Source organism: Mustela lutreola, chromosome 10 (genome assembly GCF_030435805.1).
Source record: "Mustela lutreola isolate mMusLut2 chromosome 10, mMusLut2.pri, whole genome shotgun sequence".
Lineage (NCBI taxonomy): Eukaryota > Metazoa > Chordata > Mammalia > Carnivora > Mustelidae > Mustela > Mustela lutreola.
Genome location: NC_081299.1, coordinates 35,899,494 through 35,919,981, shown reverse-complemented (window position 1 = coordinate 35,919,981; position 20,488 = coordinate 35,899,494). Strand labels below are relative to the sequence as shown.

Genomic DNA, 20,488 nt, shown 5'->3' with positions numbered 1-20,488 from the left:
GGAACAGAGCATACAGAAACAAACTCAACTGTAGTCAATTGATATATGACAAGAGAACAAAGACGTTTGAAGGAGAAAGGACAGTCTTTTCAATAAATGGTGCTGGAACAATTAATCATCTATATGCAAAAAAAGGACACAACCTTTCACAAAAACTAACTCAACATTGATAATGTAAATGATCCTAATGTAACATTTGCATAAATGTAAAACACAAAACTTCTAGAAGATAATAAAGGAGAAAATCAAGGTGATGTTGGCTTTGGTGATAACCGTTACGATATGAAACCAAAAGCACAATCAATGGAAGAAAAAAAAAGTGGACTTCATGAAAAGTAAAAACTTCTGCTCTACAAGAGACATTATTAAGAGAGGGGTGCCTGGGTGCCTCAGTCTGTTAAGCGTCTGCCCTCAGCTTAGGTCATGATCAACTTCTCCCTCTCCCTCTGCTGCTGCGTCTAACAAACAAAATCTTTAAAAAAATAAAAACAAAAAAAACAAGCAAAAACCACACTGCTGGGGTATGCCAAGTGAAACAGCAGCCTAATGAAATAACTCCAAATGGCCAAAGCTAGAACAATTTGAAACAAAATGAATTATTAATAGATTACAAATATTTATATAATATTACATTATATTCTAATGCTATAAAAGTTATACTATGAAATAAATGTCTATGGATCATATTGTTTATGACATAAATGATTAAACAAATTCATAAATGGGGGAAGAGACAAACTGATAGGATATAGAACACCTGAAAAACACTATCAACCTACTTGACCTAACTAATACTTAACAGAAAAAAAGCAGAATATACGTTCTTTTCAAGTGAACTTGGAACATTTACTAAGAATAATCATATTCTGGACCATAAAACAAGATTCAACAAACTTAAAAGAATTCTAGACAAATATGATATTGATTAAAAATTAGTAACAGAAAGATCTCAGGAAGATCTCCAAATCTGTGGAATCTAAACAACATACTTCTGAATAACTGAAAGAAATCAAAAAGCAAATTAGAAAAATACTTTAAACTAAACAAAAATTAAAACCTAACATCTGTCGAGGCGCCTGGGTGGCTCAGTGGGTTAAGCCACTGCCTTCGGCTCAGGTCATGATCTCAGGGTCCTGGGATGGAGTCCCGCATCGGGCTCTCTGCTCAGCAGGGAGCCTGCTTCCTCCTCTCTCTCTGCCTGCCTCTCTGCCTACTTGTGATCTCTCTGTCAAATAAATAAATAAAATCTTTAAAAAAACAAAACAAAACAACCTAACATCTGAAATCGCTAAAACAGTTCTTACAGGGAAAACTGTATCACTAAGTATTTATATTAAAAAAGAAGGACTAGGGCGCCTGGGTGGCTCAGTGGGTTAAGCCGCTGCCTTGGCTCAGGTCAGGATCTCAGGGTCCTGGGATCGAGTCCCCCCATCGGGCTCCGCAGGGAGCCTGCTTCCTCCTCTCTCTCTCTCTGCCTACTTCTGATCTCTCTCTGTCAAATAAATAAATAAAATCTTAAAAAAAAAGAAAAAAAAGAAAAAAAGAAGGACTAAATTCAGTGACCTAAATTTCTATCTTAAATTAGAAAAAAGAAAGCAAATGAAACTCAGAATAAAGGAAATCTCAAAAATCATAGGAGAAACCAATAAAAAAAACACAACAGAGAAGATTAATAAAACCATACACAGATTTTAGAGTAATAAACTACAGACAGACTGATTAGGAAAAAGAGAAAGAAAACACAAATTACCAACATCAGGAATGAGAGAGGTGATATCCTACAGATTCTAGAGATATCAAAATAATAAGGCAATGTTATGAACAACTTTATATCAACTGGCAACTTAAATGAAACTGAAAATTGAAAATTTTCTTCAAATGCAAACTACCAAGGCTCATTCACAAATAAATAGGTTACCTGAATAGCCCTGTAATCTATTACAGAAATTAAATTTATTATTTAAAGCATACACATAAAGACAATTCCAGGCCCCATAGCTTCACTGGACAAGTCTACCAAACATTCAAGGAAATGTTTGTACATAAATTCTTCCAGAAAATTGATTCTTTCCAACTCATTCCATGAGGCAGATGTATCTGTTTTAATAAATGGCATCATTTTTGTCAATAAAATCACATACAAATGGGAACATTCCCAAATATCCATTTCCAAAATGCTCTCTCCATGGCACAAATTTTCTTTCAAAATGAAGCTACTTTTTCACTCACTGCTACATGTTACCTCCACCTTGAACAGATAGACTAAGTGTATTTGTCACTGCTGCCCACTTCCCACCTCAACTTCTAGGCAGCATACTACTGAAAAGCACTTGTTAGCACAGACAAGTTCTGCAAATTTGGAAGACTTGACATTTTGTAAAAGAAAACTGCTACAACATTTAGTTTGACCATTCTTTTAAGTAATTTGCCATAAGACAACCAGTAAATTTCCTTCTTACACAAACCATTTCAAAGGCTCCCTCCACACTATATTACAAGTTTCTGTAGAAATGTACTTGTAAGAGACCAAACTGGTGGTTACCAAGGTGGGGAGATGGATTAAAAAGGTGAGCAGATGGAGAGTACATACTTATTCTGATGAACACTAAATGTACAGAATTGCTGAATCATATTGTACACCTGAACCTAATTTAACACTGTACACTAATATTGGAATTTAAAAGAGACTTAAGTAATAGCAAAAACTTGGGGGAGGTGTGGAAGTGCACCTGTAAGCTGCAATATGCTCAAGGAAAATGGTGACTGAGGGTGTAGAGGAGAACTCAACTCTGTTCATGGTAGGTTATGTACAGTTTATGACACAGGCTAACAGATGGGTCTAATGTGGGTAGTACCTGTGTGGATCCATACTTAAATGCTAGTAAACCCTGATTTAATTTTCATTTTTCATGGTAAAAAAAAAAAAAAGTTTTCATATTTCCCCCCATGCCCGAATGGATGGTATTTAGAGAACCACTTTGGTGAATACTGTTATTCAAAAACTCTAAGTAGCAGAATGATGGGTAAAAAGTGATACATTAGGGAAAAAGTCCAGTTTCAAAATTTAGAATGGACTGAGTAGAAAGAAAAAAGGAGTTAGGGAGTTTCTTCGATAAGTCAAATGAAAAGTGATAAGGGCCTTCATAAGACCATTAAAAAGTCAGAATGTATTCACCCAAAGTGAGTTTATCAAAGGTTTTTTTCTGTCTTTTTTCTTCTCCCTACCCCAGCTTTTTCCAAGTCTTAAAGAAGATACAGTAGATACATACCATGGAATATTACTCGGCCATAAAAAAGAAAGAAACCTTGCCATTTGCAACAACATGGATGGAGCTAGAGAATATGCTAAGCAAAGTAAGTCAGAGAAAGACAAATACCACACAATTTCACTCATATATGGAATTTAAGAAACAAAACAAATGAGCAAAGGGGGAAAAAGAGAGAGAGAGAAAGGCAAACCAAGAAAGAGACCCTTAACTATGAAGAATGTATAGTTACCAGAGGGGATGTAGGTAGGGGGATGGGTTAAATAGGTGATGGGGATTAAGGAGTGCACTTGTCACAATGAATACGGAAGTGGTTGAATCACTACACTGTACACCCAAAACTAGTATTACATTCTACGTTAATTAACTGGAATGTAAATAAAATCTAAAAAAAGAAATAAGAAGATTAAGATGTTAGAATATTGAAATTTTGAAGCAAATATTTAATTATTAAAAATCACATTATTCAGAAGAACTCTTCAAAAAAACAACAACAACAACAAAAAAACCTCTTTCTTAAAAACGGCCAGAAATGGATAAACAGGACAAAAAAAAAAATCTCATCAAGGGATGCCTGGGTGGCTCAGTGGGTTAAAGCCTCTGGCTTCGGCTCAGGTCATGATCCCAGGGTCCTGGGATCGAGCCCCACATTAGGCTCTCTGCTCAGCGGGGAGCCTGCTTCCCTTCCTCTCTCTCTGCCTGCCTCTCTGCCTACTTGTGATCTCTGTCAAATAATAAATAAAATCTTAAAAAAAAAATCTCATCAAGACAGAAAACTCAGCAGCCTATAAGGCAGGCTTTTTTCAACTTTACCAAGCAGTTTAGCAGTTGCAAGAGATAGTTCAAAGGCAAAGAGTCATCCATGCCAGAGAAACAAGTTATAATGAAACATGTAAACAAAAAGAACAGGGAATATCCCTAGCCATTAGCGAAATACAAATCAAAACCACAATGAGTTACCACATTACACCAGTCAGAATAGTTTAAATTAACAAGATAGGGAACAACAAATGTTGGTGAGGATGTGGAGAAAGGGGAATCCTCTTATACTGCTGGTGGGAATACAAGCTGGTATAGCCACTCTGGAAAACAGTATGGAGGTTCCTCAAGATGGTAAAAATAGAGTTACCCTGCAACCTAGCAATTGCACTACTGGGTATCTACCCCAAAGATACAGATATACTGAAAAGGGTACTTATACCCCAATGTTCATAGTAGCAATGTCCACAACAGCCAAACTGTGGGAGAAGCCAAGATGCCCTTCAACAGGTGAATGGATAAAGAAGATGTGGCTCATATATACAATGGAATATTACTCAGTCATTAGAAAGGATGAATACCCACCATTTACATCAACATGGATGGAACTGGAGGGTATTGACTTTCAAATCAAAACTACAACTCAACGTATATCAGGTCATTGTGCTGTATACTTTAAAGGTCTTACAATTTTATTTATCAGTTATACCTTAATGAGACTGAAAAAAATATAAAATTCACTTGGAATTAATTCCTGTAAAGAGTTAAATCTTTCAATTTCTCCATATGGACATACAATTGCCCCAGTGTTACTTTCATCATAAATCAAGGGTCCATATAGGCATAGATTTGCCTCTGGGATCTCCTTTTTCCTTCCCTTACATTGATTCTTCAATATTCTTTATTTAAGCTAAGGGAATTATTACTCATTAATCACCCAAGCAGGAAATCTGGAGATAATTGATTCTAATCCCTGCTTATTTAACTTCATTAATTTTTCTCATATTCAAATACTTTCTCCATTTCTGACATTCCCTTACATCTTGATAACCTCAATGGTCTCCTAACTGGTCTTGCAACTGCCAGTGTATCCTTGCTTTTGTACTCCCAAGCACCTTGTACATATATTTAATACAGTCCTTAACGTATTTACTAGGTAAAATTTGACTGCTCCCTGAATACACAGCTTCCCCTGAAGTTCTTTTGAGTAGTAAGTGTTTGCTTTCACACATCCCTTTGCATCAAGCCCTAGCAAGCCCTAGAAGTGGGGTAGGTATTCTGCCGACTCCTTAAGTTCTCTTTCAGGTATTCTCCAGCCTAATGCATTGAATTACCCATATCAGTATTTAGAAGGCATCCCAAACTTAATATACTTAAGGGTCTCAAGGATTAGAGATCTTGGAATCAAATGTTTGGTCTGGGAGGGTTGAGGTTTCTAGATGACACAGGTAGAAAGACTGGAGGTGCTTGGAGAGCAGCAAGAAAAATGAAACTAAAATTATGCACACATGGCCTAAGTAACTGTGATACTATGGAAGAAAAGCTCACTGGAAGACAGAAGTTCAAACAACTGAACAATCAACGAGTGTAATCAAAACATCAAGAATAACAGGAGTCAGGGGTGCCCAGGTGGCTCAGTTATTAAGCGTTTGCCTTCAACTCTGGTCATGATCCCAGGGTCCTGGAATCAGGCCCCACACTGGGCCCCCTGCTCAGCAGGAAGCCTGCCTCCCTCTCTTCCACTCCCCCTGCCTGTATTCCCTCTTTCACTGTCTCTCTCTCTTTCTGTGTCAAATAAATAAAATCTTTAAAAAAAAACCCTAGGAGTTAGAGGTGAAGAGTAACGGAGTTAAAAGCTAAGATATTTAAAACTGCAATGATGGGTAGTGATAGAATTTAATAGTATAAGATTCAAAGTTTGGGGGCGCCTGGGTGGCTCAGTGGGTTAAGCGTCTGCCTTCAGCTCAGGTCATGATCTCAGGATCCTGGGATAGAGCCCTGCATTGTCTCTCTGCCCAGCGGGGGGCTTTCTTCCCACTCCACCTCTGCCTGCCTCTCTGCCTACTTATGATGTCTCTCTGTCAAATAAATAAAATCTTTTTAAAAACAATTCAAAGTTTGGGGACATTAAGAAAGAGAATAATGAAAAGATAAGGAGAACAACTTCCTCTTCCTTTCAGGTCCAATGGTATAAGGTCATGGGATAGGTAAGAGCTAACACTTGAGAGGGCTGCAGGACAATCTGTTCTAACCTCTCCCTCTCCTACAAGATTGCATTAGAACAAGACTGAGCATATAGGAGATTTTGCTGATAATAAACTCCAGAAGGTACACTGGAAGGGTTTCAAGAGTCAGAGAGCGTTAAGAAAAAAGGACAAGACAGGGAATATTCAGAGATTTCTGGGAATTAAGAGTGTAGGAGATGGGAGAGGGGGGTGCCAGGGGATTCCTGTAGTGATTGACAGTAACAGGAATGAGGGATAATGAAATTAGCCCTAGTGGATTCAAGGAAGATAGAGTGAGGAGGCTGTAAGTGTTAGGGAGTAAAGAGGAATGAATTACTGGGGCTTGCTCCAAAGGTTCAAGGAAGTCACCCTCTAAGTCCCAGTATACTAGTTTAAAATCAGGTGATATTTAAACATCATATAAATCTGCATGACCACAGATCTATTAATCTTATCCCAAAAATTTATACAGTATATTCCATGACTCAGCAATTCCACATTTACATACACAGAGAATCTGTAAAGACATAATTGAACTCTGTAGCACCATCAATCATCTAGACATAAGTGACATCTATGGACTAAATCCAATGACAGCAGAACACACATTCTTCTCAAGATCACACAGAGCATTCATCAAAGACACACCACATTCTGGGCCATAAAGCACATCTGAACAAATTTAAAAGAACCGAAATCATAAAATGTCTACTTTCAGATCATAATGGAATTAAATTAGCAATCAAGAACAGAAGATAACTGGAAAATGGCAGAATACTTGGAGATTAAAAACACACCTTAAAATAATACATAGGTCAAAAAAGAAATCTCAAGATAAATAAATTAATACATTAAAAATATTTTTAACTAAATGAAGATGAAGTTACAGCTTGCCTAAATTTGTTAAGTGCAGTGAAATACAGCTTTGAAAGTCATAGCATGAAATTATTTTATATATCATATATATATATATATAGTATTAGCATATATTAGGAAGAAGATCTAAAATTAATCATCTAAGCCTCCACCTTAAGGAACTAAAAAAAGAGAAAATTAAGACTAAAGTAAATAAAAGATATAATAAATACTGGAGGAGAAATCAATGAATTAAAAAACAGGAAATCAACAGAGAAAAATCAACAAAACTAAAAGCTGGGTCTTTGAGAAAACCAACAAAATGGATAAACCTCCAACCAGGCTAAGAAAAATAGAAGACACAAATCACTAATGTTAGAAATTAAAGGGACAGGACTACAGATTCCATGGATATGAAGAGGAAAATAAAACAATGTTATGAATAGCTCTGCATCCATAGAAATGAAAACCTAGGTTAAATAGGCCAATTCCTTAAAAAAAAAAAAAAAGCTACCAAAGCTCAGGCAAAAAATAGATAATCCAAATAGGCTTAAAGAAATTTAATCCATAATTAATAGCCTTCCAAAACAGAAAGCACCAGGCCTAGTTGTGTTCAATAATGAATTCTATCAAACATTTAGTAAGAAATTATACCAATTCTCCACAATCTCCTCCAGAAGATAGAAGCAGGGGGAACTTACTCTATGAGGCCACCATTATCCTAATACCAAACCAGACAAAGATGGTACAAGAAAAAAAAACAAAACAAAAAAAAACTTTAGACCATTATCTCTCAAGATAGATGTAAAATCCTCCAAAAAATATTAGCAAATCAAACCAACAATGCCTGAAAGGAATTATACACCATAACTAATGGGATTTATCCCAGGTATGCAAGACTGGTTCAATATTGCACAATCAACTAACATGACCATCAAATCAACAAGCTAAAGAAGCAAGATCTAATGATCATGTCAACAGATTCAGAAAAAGCTTCTGACAAAATCCAAAACTCATTCATGGTTCTAAAACCTCTCAACAAATTAGGAATGGAAGGAAAGTTCCTTCAACTTGATAAAGAACCTTTACAAACAGCTAATATCATACCTAATGGTGAGAAACTTGAAGCTTTTCCACCAAGTGGTACCTTCTAATCACTGGTTCTCAACACTGCAGTGGAAGTCCTAGCTCATACAATAAGACTAGTAAATAAAAGGTATAGAAAGGGGTACTCAATATTGTCAAGATGTCATTTCTTCCTAACTTAATCTATGGATTCAACACAATCCCAACCAAAATCCCAGCAAATTATTTTGTAGATGTTGACAAACTGATTCTGAAGTTTATATGAAGAAGCAAAAGACCCAAAATAAACAACTTAATATTGAAGAAAAAGAACAAAGTTGGAGAAATAATGCTACCCAACTTCAAGAGTTACTATAAAGCTATGGTAATCAAGACTGGATGGTACTTTAAAAAAAAAAAAAAAGACTGTATGGTACTAGATAAAGAAAAGACAAATTAATGGAAGAGAATAGAAACAGAACAAATAGGCAGAAACAGACTCACATAAATATTGTCAACTGATTGTTGACAAAGGAGAAAAGCAACAAAACAAAATGAAAAAACCCAGTCTTTTCAACAAATAGTGCTGGAACAACTGGACAACCACATGCAAAAACTGAATCTACAGACCTTCATAAAAATTAACTAAAAATGGATCACAGACCTAAACATAAGATGCAAAACTATAAACCTCTTAGAAGGTAACATTGGAGAAAACCTTTATGACCCTGGGTATGGCCATGACATGTTATTTACTTTTTTAAAAGATTATTTATTTATTTATTTTTGAGAGAGAGAGAGAGAGACAAAGAGAGAGAGAAAGTGTGAGCATGAGTGGAGAAGAGGGGCAGAGGAAGAAACAGACTCTCTATTGAGCAGGGAGCCTGATGTGGGGCTCAATCCCAGGACCCCAGCCAGGGTCATGACCCAAGCCGAAATCAAAGAGTTGGATGCTTAACTGAATGAACCACCCAGGCACACTGACAATGACACTTTAGACACAACACCAGGGGTGCCTGGGTGGCTCAACTGGTTAAGCATCCAGCTCTTGATTTCAGCTCAGGGTCATGAGATCGAGTCCCACATCAGGCTCTGCACTGGGCATGGAGCCTGCTAAAACTTTCTCTCTTCCTCTCCCTCTGTCCCTCCTCTCCTGCATGTGTGCCCACTCCCTCATTCATTCATAAAAAAATATAGACACACCACCAAAGGCAGGATCCACTAAAGAAATAATGAAGTTGGTTTTCTTTAAAATTAAAACCTTCTGGGGCGCCTGGGTGGCTCAGTGGGTTGGGCCGCTGCCTTCGGCTCAGGTCATGATCTCGGGGTCCTGGGATCGAGTCCCGCATCGGGCTCTCTGCTCAGCGGGGAGCCTGCTTCCTCCTCTCTCTCTCTGCCTGCCTCTCTGCCTACTTGTGATTTCTCTCTGTCAAATAAATAAATAAAATCTTTAAAAAAATAAAAAATAAAAATTAAAAAAAAATAAAATTAAAACCTTCTGCTATGCAAAAGAGAATTAAAAACAAGCTGAAGACTAGGAAAACATATCTGCAAAAGCCATCTGATAAAAGACTATTATCAAAAATATACAAAGAACATTTAAAATTCAACTATAAGAAAAGAAACTACATGATTTTAAAACATGCAAAAGATGTGAACAGACATCTCACAAAAAAGATGGCAAGTAAGCATATGAAAAGATGTTCAACATCATATGACTTAGGGATATGAAAACTGAAACAATGAGATACCACTACAAACCTATTAGAATCGCCAAATTCCAAAACACTGTTAACACCAAATGCTGGTGAGGATGTGGAGCAACAGGAACTCTCATTCATTGCTGGTGGGAGTGCAAAATGGTACTTGGAAAGACAGTCTGTCAGGTTCTTAAGACTAAACATACCCTTAATCATATCATCAGAGCAATCAAGCTCTGTGGTATTTATCCAAATGAACTGAACATTAACGTCCACAAAAAATCTTCCAGAGATATTTACCACAGCTTTATTCAAGCTGCCAAATTTGGAAGCCACCAAGATGTCCTTCTGTAGGGGAATGGGTTTATAAACTGTGGTACATCAGACAGTGGAATATTATTACTCAGTCCTAAAAAGAAACAATTTATCAAGCCATGGTAAGACATAAAGGAATCTTAAGTGCAAATACTAAGTGAAATAAACCAATCTGAAAAGGCTACATACTGCATGATTCCAACTATATGAAATTCTGGAAAAGACAGAAGTATGGAGACAATGAAAAGATTAGTGGATGCCAGGGGTTAGAGGCAGGAAGAGATGAAAAGGCAGAGCACAAGGAGTTTTCAGGGCAGTGAAACTATTCTGTATGAAGCTAAAATGATAGATACTTGTCACTGCACCTTTGTCAAAACCCACAGGATATACAACACCAAGAGTGGCCCCTAATATAAATTATGGACTTTGAGTGATAATGATGTACCAATGTAAGTTAATTGACTTCAACAAATGTACCACTCTGGTGCAGGATACCCCCACCCTGTGGTATGGGGACGGTGTATAGGGGAGCTCTTTCTACTTTCTGTTTAGTTTTGCTGTGAACCTAAAAACTGCTCTAAAATTTAAACAAAGTTTATAAATTAAAAAAAAAAAAAAAACCAACAAACTAGGAAGGTTCTATTTCCAGAATGACTAAGTACCTACTAAACTGACCTTACTATAGTTATAATCTACTTATATATACTAAATATTTAATAACAGATTGACCTATATGGAATAAATAGCCTTTCAAATCAACAGACTTCATATTACTCAACAGAGCAGGATGTGTGAGATCTGAGGATATAATCTAATGGAAAGTTTGATCTGCATGGAACAATCAGTGCTGCCTTTCTTAGCATCTAGGTTAGGTAAAGAGTCTACAGCCATGAATTGGGCTTTTAAGTTAATCCTTTTTCCCTGGGTCTGAAGCCCACCTGGATTTTCTGCAGTGATTGGGGAGAGATGATGATGATGACAGGTAACATTTATGGAATATGAAGTATGTTATACATATTAATTCAAAGTTACAGTCCATAGCCCTAGGCAGGCTGAAAGACCAGATCATGTTCTCAATCAAAGTCCCTTGAATAGGGAAGATCTAGTCCTAAACTCTAACTGCTGGGAATCTAAATAGATAATCATCTCAGAAAGGAACAGCCAGTAGTAATTAATGCCTAGTACAATTTCAGAATCGCCAATGCTTAGACAACTATTCCACATGCACCCTCATTTTCTCCCTCCAAAGACACAGTAAACTGTGAGCAAGGAGACAAACCCAAGTGAAAAAGATCTGTCTTATTTGGCTTGATGATGAGCGGTTTCATTGCTTTGGTACTGTTTTACTGCCCAAAGATAGACAAGGTCCCTGGCTTACCCACGCAGTAAGCTCTAAACAGCTTCCTATGGTTCCAAGCCTGTTCCATTTCCATTACACTTAGGTCTGGAACTCCCACTGTAAATAATGTAGCAGTCAACAGTGTAACAGTGCAGCAACCCCCTTAGCAAAGCTAAGGCCCCTTTGCTGGCCTCCCTGGGATGCAAAAATACATGTCTAAACTAAAATATATGGCTAACTCAAATGAGGTCTTCTCCCTCTTAATTTTTCTATATTCTCCAGTCAGAGGCAAGTCAATCAGTCCTTATACTGTTTGGAGGAGCCCATATTCCAGATGGAGCAGAGTCTGAATATAGAGATCATTTGCTTCAATTACAATATGTGAAATCAATACCAACTTAAAATGAATATTCCTATCACTTTTGTTGATTCCTATTCTAACAGAGAAAGTTATCAGAAGTCGCATGAGGCCGAAAACCATCCTTGTAAGGGCTGCCCCTTGGGTATGGTAGGACAACATTTAATAAAGCTCTTTTCACATGGCCCCAGATGGCTGGAGCCATAACACGCTCTCGATATACCAGAACAGACGCCATAGACCCAGGAAACAAACCCGGCCCTAAAACATGCACAAGGCCAAAAGGAATGTTGGCAGGTCGAGGCAAGAAACAACTAAGAGTCAAAAACAGACTGAACACATTCTCCCATAGAAAGCATGCCCATGAACTCTATATTCCTCAGTCAACTGAGTGAAGTAACAATGTAGTATGCTGAGCCTCACAAAGTGAGAAGTAGGAAAGAAATTAGGTGTCACTGGTCACTCTTTCCCCCACCTTTCTTAACCTTCAGGCACTCACCTGTGTGGCCATGGAGTGGTGAGTGAGGCCTTGGTAGTGTAGGTGATGTGTTAGAGGTCACAATCAAACTCTTGCGGTTACTTGTCCGACAACTGCAATGAAAACAGAAATGTCAGTTATAATAGGGTCCACCATGGGCTCAGAGACCTTAAATGGCTACTGAGGAACAAGAGTGACATCATTCCACGGACTGAGCATTATACTACTTCAAACTGAACTGAGGCAGCAAATTCTGTTTGCCCCAGAAAGACTTCATAATTTGTAGCATTCTGCCTTACAATTACTTTTGTCACTGTCTTGACTTTTATCTTGTATTGTCATTGTACTTTGTAATGTTTTGCTTCCCAAGCAAATTCAAGGAGATCCTCTAAACAATCATGATTTAGTGGTATCTGAAGAAGAATGGTCATGGTAAATTTAGAAAACAAAATGCACAAATCATATTCTCATATTTCATACAAATTAATGTTCTTATCATAAAAATGAAACCATTAACTCAACCCATGAAATTTATTTTTAAAAAACTGCTTAATCAAGAATTAAGTAATACTTTCATTTCACCATAAATTGCAGAACAAGTGGGTTCTTTCTAAAAACTGTCTTCCTATAACAAGTTAATTAATGCCTGAGTCTTTTTGTTGTGGTTGGAGAAAACCAAATCATCATGAAAAGCCATTTCATGCTACACTTGCTAGTGAAAACGTGTATAAATGTATTTGAAAGGCATTAGGGATACTTGCCATTTATATTCATCCAAACAAATATTTACCAAACACCTACTTGACACCAGACACTGTTGTAGATGCTAGGGAAGCAATGGGAAACAAGAGAAAAGTCTCTGTCCTCAAACTGGAGTACTTCTATGAAGAAAGATAAAGAGAGGGATGGGGGGAGGAGGCGGAATGTTCAAGAAAAAGTCAAATGGGCGTCAGGAGGGGAGAACGATAGGAAAAAGAGTAGGTTAGAAAGGGTATGGGGGTAGGTCACAGGCAGACTCTGTAGGTCTGGTAGACTGTCCTAAAGAACTACTGGAAATGTGACAGGAAATCACAGAAAGGATTGAGATCAATCTCAAGAATGAGATCATGATAAGAAATAATGAGCACTTTCCCCTAAGAAACCATCAGGAAAAATCTAATCCTATCCCACAGCCTTCATTATTCAGTCATCATCATATGTCCAAGCTTCTCGTTCTCCAATGTGAAACAGTCTCCCTTTATTCTCTGATCTTCCAACAAGAAAAGCTTGCAGTGTGTCTCCATGAACTCATTCTGTCATCAGCAAACTGCCTATATTCTCAACTTCTTTGCTCAACATTCATTTTAAATTCTAGTTCTAACTGAAACCTTGCTTAAACCCCATCATAATACACACAAAGGACACCACAGTCCTGGTGAAATCCCAACCATTTTAAACCCAACTTTCCATCTATTTTACAACTGCACTCAGGCAGCTGAAGGGTGACTAAAGAAAAACCCCAAATCATGCTGGCTAGTGTCTCTTTATATTTAAGATGATAAATATCAAGTGGGTCTTCTTAACCATACTGCAGTTACCTGGACAATGTGTGCTCACTCTCTCTCCAAGACAACTAACTCTCATCTTCTCTCCAAACTTCCAGCACTCCTTCCCCAAATCTCACACTCATCTGCTGACTTTGCCTTTTATTCAACTGGGGGTAAAAAGCAACAACACACAAATGCTTCATATTCTTGCTATACAAGTCTATTAGCCTAAATTTGTATCCATATACTCTAGTTTCCTATCTACAACAGCAGAAGGAAACACCATGCTCCTGTCAAAGGCAACTCCTCTGACTTTCCTCTTTAAAGTCTCCACCTACACTGCCCTCCCTCTCCTCTGCCATGAATTTCTACTTCCTACTAAATCATTCTCATCATCGTAAAAACATGTCATTTCTTCCATCACACAAAAATAAAAACAAAATCTTTCCTAGGCCTCCCTGGCTTGTGCAGTTCTTTGCTCCTGTCTTTAGGAAAGATTCCATGTGGGGGTTTTACACTTGTCATCTTCACACCTCCATTTCCTATTCTCTCTTCAGGCCACTTGAGTCAATCATCCCCATTCTTCCATTGAAATCACTGCTGTCAAAATCACCAGTGACCTTGATCCTCATCTTATGTAACCTCTCAACATCATTTAATTTTAACTCTCTCTTTTAAAAACTTTTAAAATTGGAATTTAATTTATAGTCAACAAAATATACAGATCTTAAGTGTTCTGTTCATGAGATAATTATATATATCCATATAACAACATCCAAAACAAAAGACAATAATTCTATTACCCCAGAAAGTTCTCATGTGCCCCTTTCCAGTCAAACTCTTGTCTCCCAATCAGTTTCTTCTAACATATGGCATTATTTTTGTTTTACTGGATTTCCTATAAGTAGAATTGCACACTATGTATTTTTGTGTGGGCTTGCCTTTTGTTCAACCCAATATCTGTGTAACTCTTCCTGAGACACTTTTCTTTCTTTAGTTTCTAGGACATGATGATTTCCTGGTCTTCCTATCTCACTAGTTGCTCATCTTTTATTCTCCTTTGCTAGCTCCTTCTCTTCCTGACCACTAAATCATTTAGTACTCAGGGGCTCAGATCTGAAATATCGTTTTTCTCTCCCTACACTCACTCCCTAAATTATTTTTTTTTCCCTCCAGTTTCACAGTTTTTGAGAGAGAGAGAGAGCGTGCACATGAGTAGGGAATTGGGGGAAAAGGGCAAGGAAGAGAGGAGGGACTCTTAAGCAGGCTCCATACCCAGCATGGAGTCCGATGAAGTGCTCGATCTCACAACGCTGAGATTATGACCTGAGCCAAAATCAAGAGTCAGATGCTTAACCAACTGAGCCACCCAGGCACCCCTCCAGTTTCATAGTTTTAAATCTTTGATGTTAATTAACAATACCTAGCATCTTATTGCTAATACTGTGCTCTCTCCTGAGAGTGCAAGACTCATATATTTAAGTGCCTACTTGACATCTCCAACTGGATGTCTTAAAAGGCATCTCAAATTAACATTTCTAAAACAGAAGTCTTGAAGTTCCCTCTAAAATCTGCTACTCCTCCCTAAGTTGTACTATCTCACTGCAGGGTACCACCATTCATCCAGATGCTCAGGCAAAAACCTATGAATCATTGTTCATTCTCTTTTCTTCACACCCTCATCCAAAACAACCAGCAAGTTCTGTGGAATTATACCTTAAAAATATACCCTGAGTGCAAGCCATTCTCATTACCTTCGATACTACCTCAACTCCAGTTCAAGTCTATAAAAGATTTCTGAAGGATCTTCCTTCCACTTTGATTCTTCCTGCCCACCCCCAGCTCCTAGCAGTCTATTCTTCACCTATCAGCCACAGTAATATTTTAAAAATCATAGATGAAATCATGTGAATTCCCCTTTTAAAAACTCCAATGGTGGAGCACCAGTTAAGTGCCTGCCTCTTGATTTCAACTTAGGTCATGATCTCAGGGTCCTGGGAGCAAGCCCTACATTAGGCTCCATACTCAGCAGGGAGTCTGCAGGAGATTCTCTATCCCCTTCCTTCCATTCCTCCCCTACTCACATATATGTGTGTGCGTGCTCTCTCTCTCTCAAATAAACAAACAAATAAATAAATAAATAAATAAAACCCTCCAATGGCTTCCCATCCCATTTGCAATATAATTCAAATTCCTCACCATGGCCATTCAAATTAACCCTACTATAAAGGTTTGTTGTTGTTGTTTTATGTTAAGGATCTCAAGTAAGATTTTGTCTTTTGGATCTTCTTAAAAAGAAACATACCTATGTTTATTCAGCCCCCTGTTCTAAGGGCAAATAGGATACAAATATTGTCAGTAGGCCCTTCAGTTTTGAACATTAGAAATTTTACAAAACATACATATGAAATTATATTGACCTTTGGCGAGCTTACCCAGATCAAGGGAATCCTGAGTCAAAGATACCTCAGAGACTTCCTGCACTTCAGGTCACCCTACTCCCTTAATAATTAATGCTCTTTCCTCCTGGACTTACCCAATTATACCAAATTTTTAGAAAGCATGAGTTCAAATGAGGATTTGTATGGATGCTCCTTTATACTTCCAAGCAGGCTAATGTCTCTCTTTTCTTTGCACTCTTATAGCACTTGTAGCTTATCCGACACTCAGTGTTAAGTGTCACTACGGTACAGTAGAAAGAGACAGGGCTTTGCAGTTAGAAGATCTGAGTTTGAAACTGGCTGTTTGACCTTGAACAAGCCTCATAAACTCTCATGCTCTGGTGTTCTCAATTATAAAATGAAGGTAATATAAACCTTATGTGTCATTCTGGACTCCTCTCTTTCGACCCACCATAAATTTTGTATATCGACCCATCATAAATTTTGTTGGCCTTCACATCAAAATATATCCAAAGCTGATCATTTTTTCACTTCTTTTACCACTACCACCTTGGATCAAGCCACTTATCTGAATTAAGTAAACTAGCTTCCTTGTTGGTAGTCCTGCTTCCACTTTTGTTCCCATGGAATCTGTTCTCAACAAAACAGCCTTTAAAATATAATTCAGAAAATACTTCTACTTCCAATCATGATAGAGTAACAAATAATGTAATTACCCTCTCATATAATAAACTAGACCAAAAAAATGAAACAATTTTCAGACCCTGGACAAATAGTAATCCAGGACAGTGATCATTAAGAGAAGGGGAACAATGAATACTGTATGCTGAAAAAAATAAATTAATTTTAAAAAAAAGAGAGAGAGAGAAGGGGAACAAACAACGTGAGTACTATGATTACCCAAGCTTACTATCTGAAAAAACTTCCCAGCAACAGTGCAGGGAGGAGGTACCTGCACAGAGCCTGGTAGTCTCCTTGAGTTGAAAAAGCTACCCAAGAAAAGGAGGTGAAAATTCCTCAGTGTACACATAGGGTCAGAAATAGTTTGTACTCTGAGCACTCAGAAGATGAAAATCTGGTTATTCATGGGACAGCAGAAAGAAAATATTAGTCCCAAATGCTACTCTGGTCCTACCTAACAAAGCTTAAGAGTAATCCTGAAAAAGATCAAACTATTTCCAAGTAACTTAACTGTATCTCAGTTAAGGCTCAAAAATATTCAAAGGAATAAAAATGACATATCTGATAAAGGGTTAGTACCCAAAATATATAAAGAACTCATAAAACCCAACACCCCAAAAAACAAATTACCCAGTTTAAAAATGGGCAGAGGGGGCGCCTGGGTGGCTCAGTGGGTTAAAGCCTTTGCCTTAGGCTCAGGTCATGATCTCAGGGTCCTGGGATCGGGCCCCACATTGGGCTCTCTGCTCAGCAGGAGGCCTGCTTCCTCCTCTCTCTCTGCCTGCCTCTCTGCCTACTTGTGATCTCTGTCAAATAAATAAAATCTTTAAAAAAAAAAAAAAAAGGCAGAGGACACAAATAGACATTTTTCCAAAAAGACCTACAGATGGCCAACAAACACATGAAATGAAAAGATGTTCAACATCACTCATCATCAGGAAAATACAAATCAAAACCACAATGAGATACCACCTCACACCTGTCAGAATAGCTAAAATTAACAACACAAGAAACAACAGGTGTTGGTGAGGATACGGAGAAAGGAGAACCCTCACACTGTTTATTGGTAGGAATACAAACTGGTGCAGCCACTCTGGAAAACAGTATGGAGGTTCCTCAAAAAGTTAAAAATAGATCTACCCTGGGGGGCGCCTGGGTGGCTCAGTGGGTTAAGCCTCTGCCTTCAGCTCATGTCAAGGTCTCAGGATCCTGGGAGGGCTCTCTGCTCAGCAGGGAGCCTGCTTCCCTCTCTCTCTGCTGCCTCTCTGCCTACTCATGCGCTCTCTCTCTCTCTGTCAATAAATAAAATCTTAAAAAAAAAAAAAAAAAAAAAAAAAAGAACTACCTTGGGATCCAGCAATTGCTCTACTAAGTATTTACCCAAAGGATACAAAAATGCTGATTCAAAGGGATGCATGCTGATGTTTATAGCAGCACCATCAACAACAGCCAAAGTATGGAAAGAGCCCGAATGTCCACTGACAGATGAATGGATAAAGAAGAGGTGGTATATATGCACAATGGAATATTACTCAGCCATAAAAAACAATGAACTCTTGATATTTGAGATGCTGTGGATAGAGCTAAAGAGTATTACGCTAAGCAAATAAGTCAGTCAGAGAAGGACAAATACCACATGAGTATACTCATATGTGGGATTTAGAAACAAAACAAATGAACACAGATGGAAAAGGAAGAAAAAGAGATGATAACCAAGAAACAGACTCTTAACTATAGGGAACAAACTGATGGTTACTAGAGGGGAGGTGGGTGGTGGGGAGATGGGTTAAATATGTGATTTATGTTAATTTATGTTAATTTATGTTAATACAGAGTTAATAACTCTGTATGTTAATTAATTTAATTTAAAAAGGAATAAAAATATTCACATATAACAAATCCACACTGTTTCGTATGTAATAAAAAATCACTAGGCATGGGAAAAAGCAGGCAAATAGGACCCATAATGAATGGGAAATCAATAGATGCAGAAATGATAGAGATGATAGAATTAACAGAACACTAAAATGGTTACTATAACTATATTCCATATTTTCAATAAGCTACAGGAAAGTATTGGCATGTGAAGGAGAGATTTATGAATATTCACGATATTTAAAAAACACAAATAACATTTCTAGAGAATAAGAATCTCAGATGAAAATTAAACTGGATGGCGTTAACAGAGATGAGGCACTGCAGAAGATCAGTGAACCCAGATATAGCAAGAGAAGCTAAGCAAAATGAAATAGAAAAGAAAATGTTTAAAACTGGAAACAGCAACAGCAAGCAGTGAGACAACTTCAAGCAGACTAAATGTGTAATTAGAGTCCCTAAAAGGAAGGGAGGGACCAAAAAAATATTTGAAGAACTAACTGCTAAAAAATTTCCAAATTAATGATAACTATAAACTCACAGATCCAAGAAACTCAATGGACCCCAAGGACAAGAAACATGAACAAAAGATTTTATTTATCTATCAGAGAGAGAGAGGGGGAGAGAGCAAGCACAGGCAGACAGAATGGCAGGCAGAGGCAGAGGGAGAAGCAGGCTCCCTGCTGAGCAAGGAGCCCGATGTGGGACTTGATTCCAGGACGCTGGGATCATGACCTGAGCCGAAGGCAGCTGCTTAACCAACTGAGCCACCCGGGCGTCCCTCAGTGATAAAATTTTAATAGCACCACATATAAAGATTATCTAAACACAAAGAAGAACAAAGGTAACAATGACAATAGACTTCTCATTGGAAAAAGATGCAACCCAGAAGATAGAAAAGACATGTCTTAAAATACTGAACACCAAACTCAATACCAAGTGAAAATATCTCTCAAAAAGGCAGCCAAAATAATGACTTTTTAACACAAAGAAAAGCTGAAATAATTCATTACCAACAGACCTGCATTAAGGCCTTCAGGCAAAAGGACATGATACCAGATAGAAATCTGGATCTACACAGAGTAAAGAAAAGCACCAGAAATGGTGAATATATGGGCAAATATAAATCTTGATTTTTATTTTTAAAATCACTTTAAAAGATAATTGAGTTTTAAAGGAAATATAATAATTTGCTGTGGACTTTACAAGCCTATGTAGATATAAAATGGGGGACAGCCACAGCACAAAGCTTTGGAGAGAAGAATGGAAGTACAACACTGTGAGGCTCTTACATTAAATGTGAAATGATATAGTATTCCTTGAAGGTAAACCGTAATGAGTTAAAATTTTATACTATACAAGCTAATGCAGCTACTAAAAAAAAGGTATAGTTAGTAAGCCAACAAAGGAAATAAAATGGAACCATAAAACATACACAATCCAAAAAAAAGGCAAAAAAAAAGAAGAAAGGGAAAACAAGTACAGATCGGCAAAACAGAAAACAAATAGTAAGATAACAGATTTAAGCCAATTACACCAATAATCACATAAAATATAAATGTTCTCAAAACATAATCAAATTACAGCAGAGACTTTCAGATTGAACAAAATAGCAGAGCCAAACTATATGCTGTTTATTATTTG

The 20,488-nt window shown here is 37.5% G+C and overlaps 1 protein-coding gene across 12 annotated transcripts in view; it reads right to left on the bottom strand.

Moving 5' to 3' along the window:
* The window catches only part of MAST2 (microtubule associated serine/threonine kinase 2), a 212,847-nt gene that overhangs the window by 44,440 nt on the left and 147,919 nt on the right, over positions 1-20,488 (bottom strand). For all 12 annotated transcript variants that reach the window (XM_059137764.1, XM_059137774.1, XM_059137765.1 and 9 more), the window contains one exon: positions 12,382-12,473. In XM_059137764.1, the coding sequence (XP_058993747.1) occupies positions 12,382-12,473 (92 nt within the window). The remainder of the gene's footprint in view (positions 1-12,381; positions 12,474-20,488) is intronic.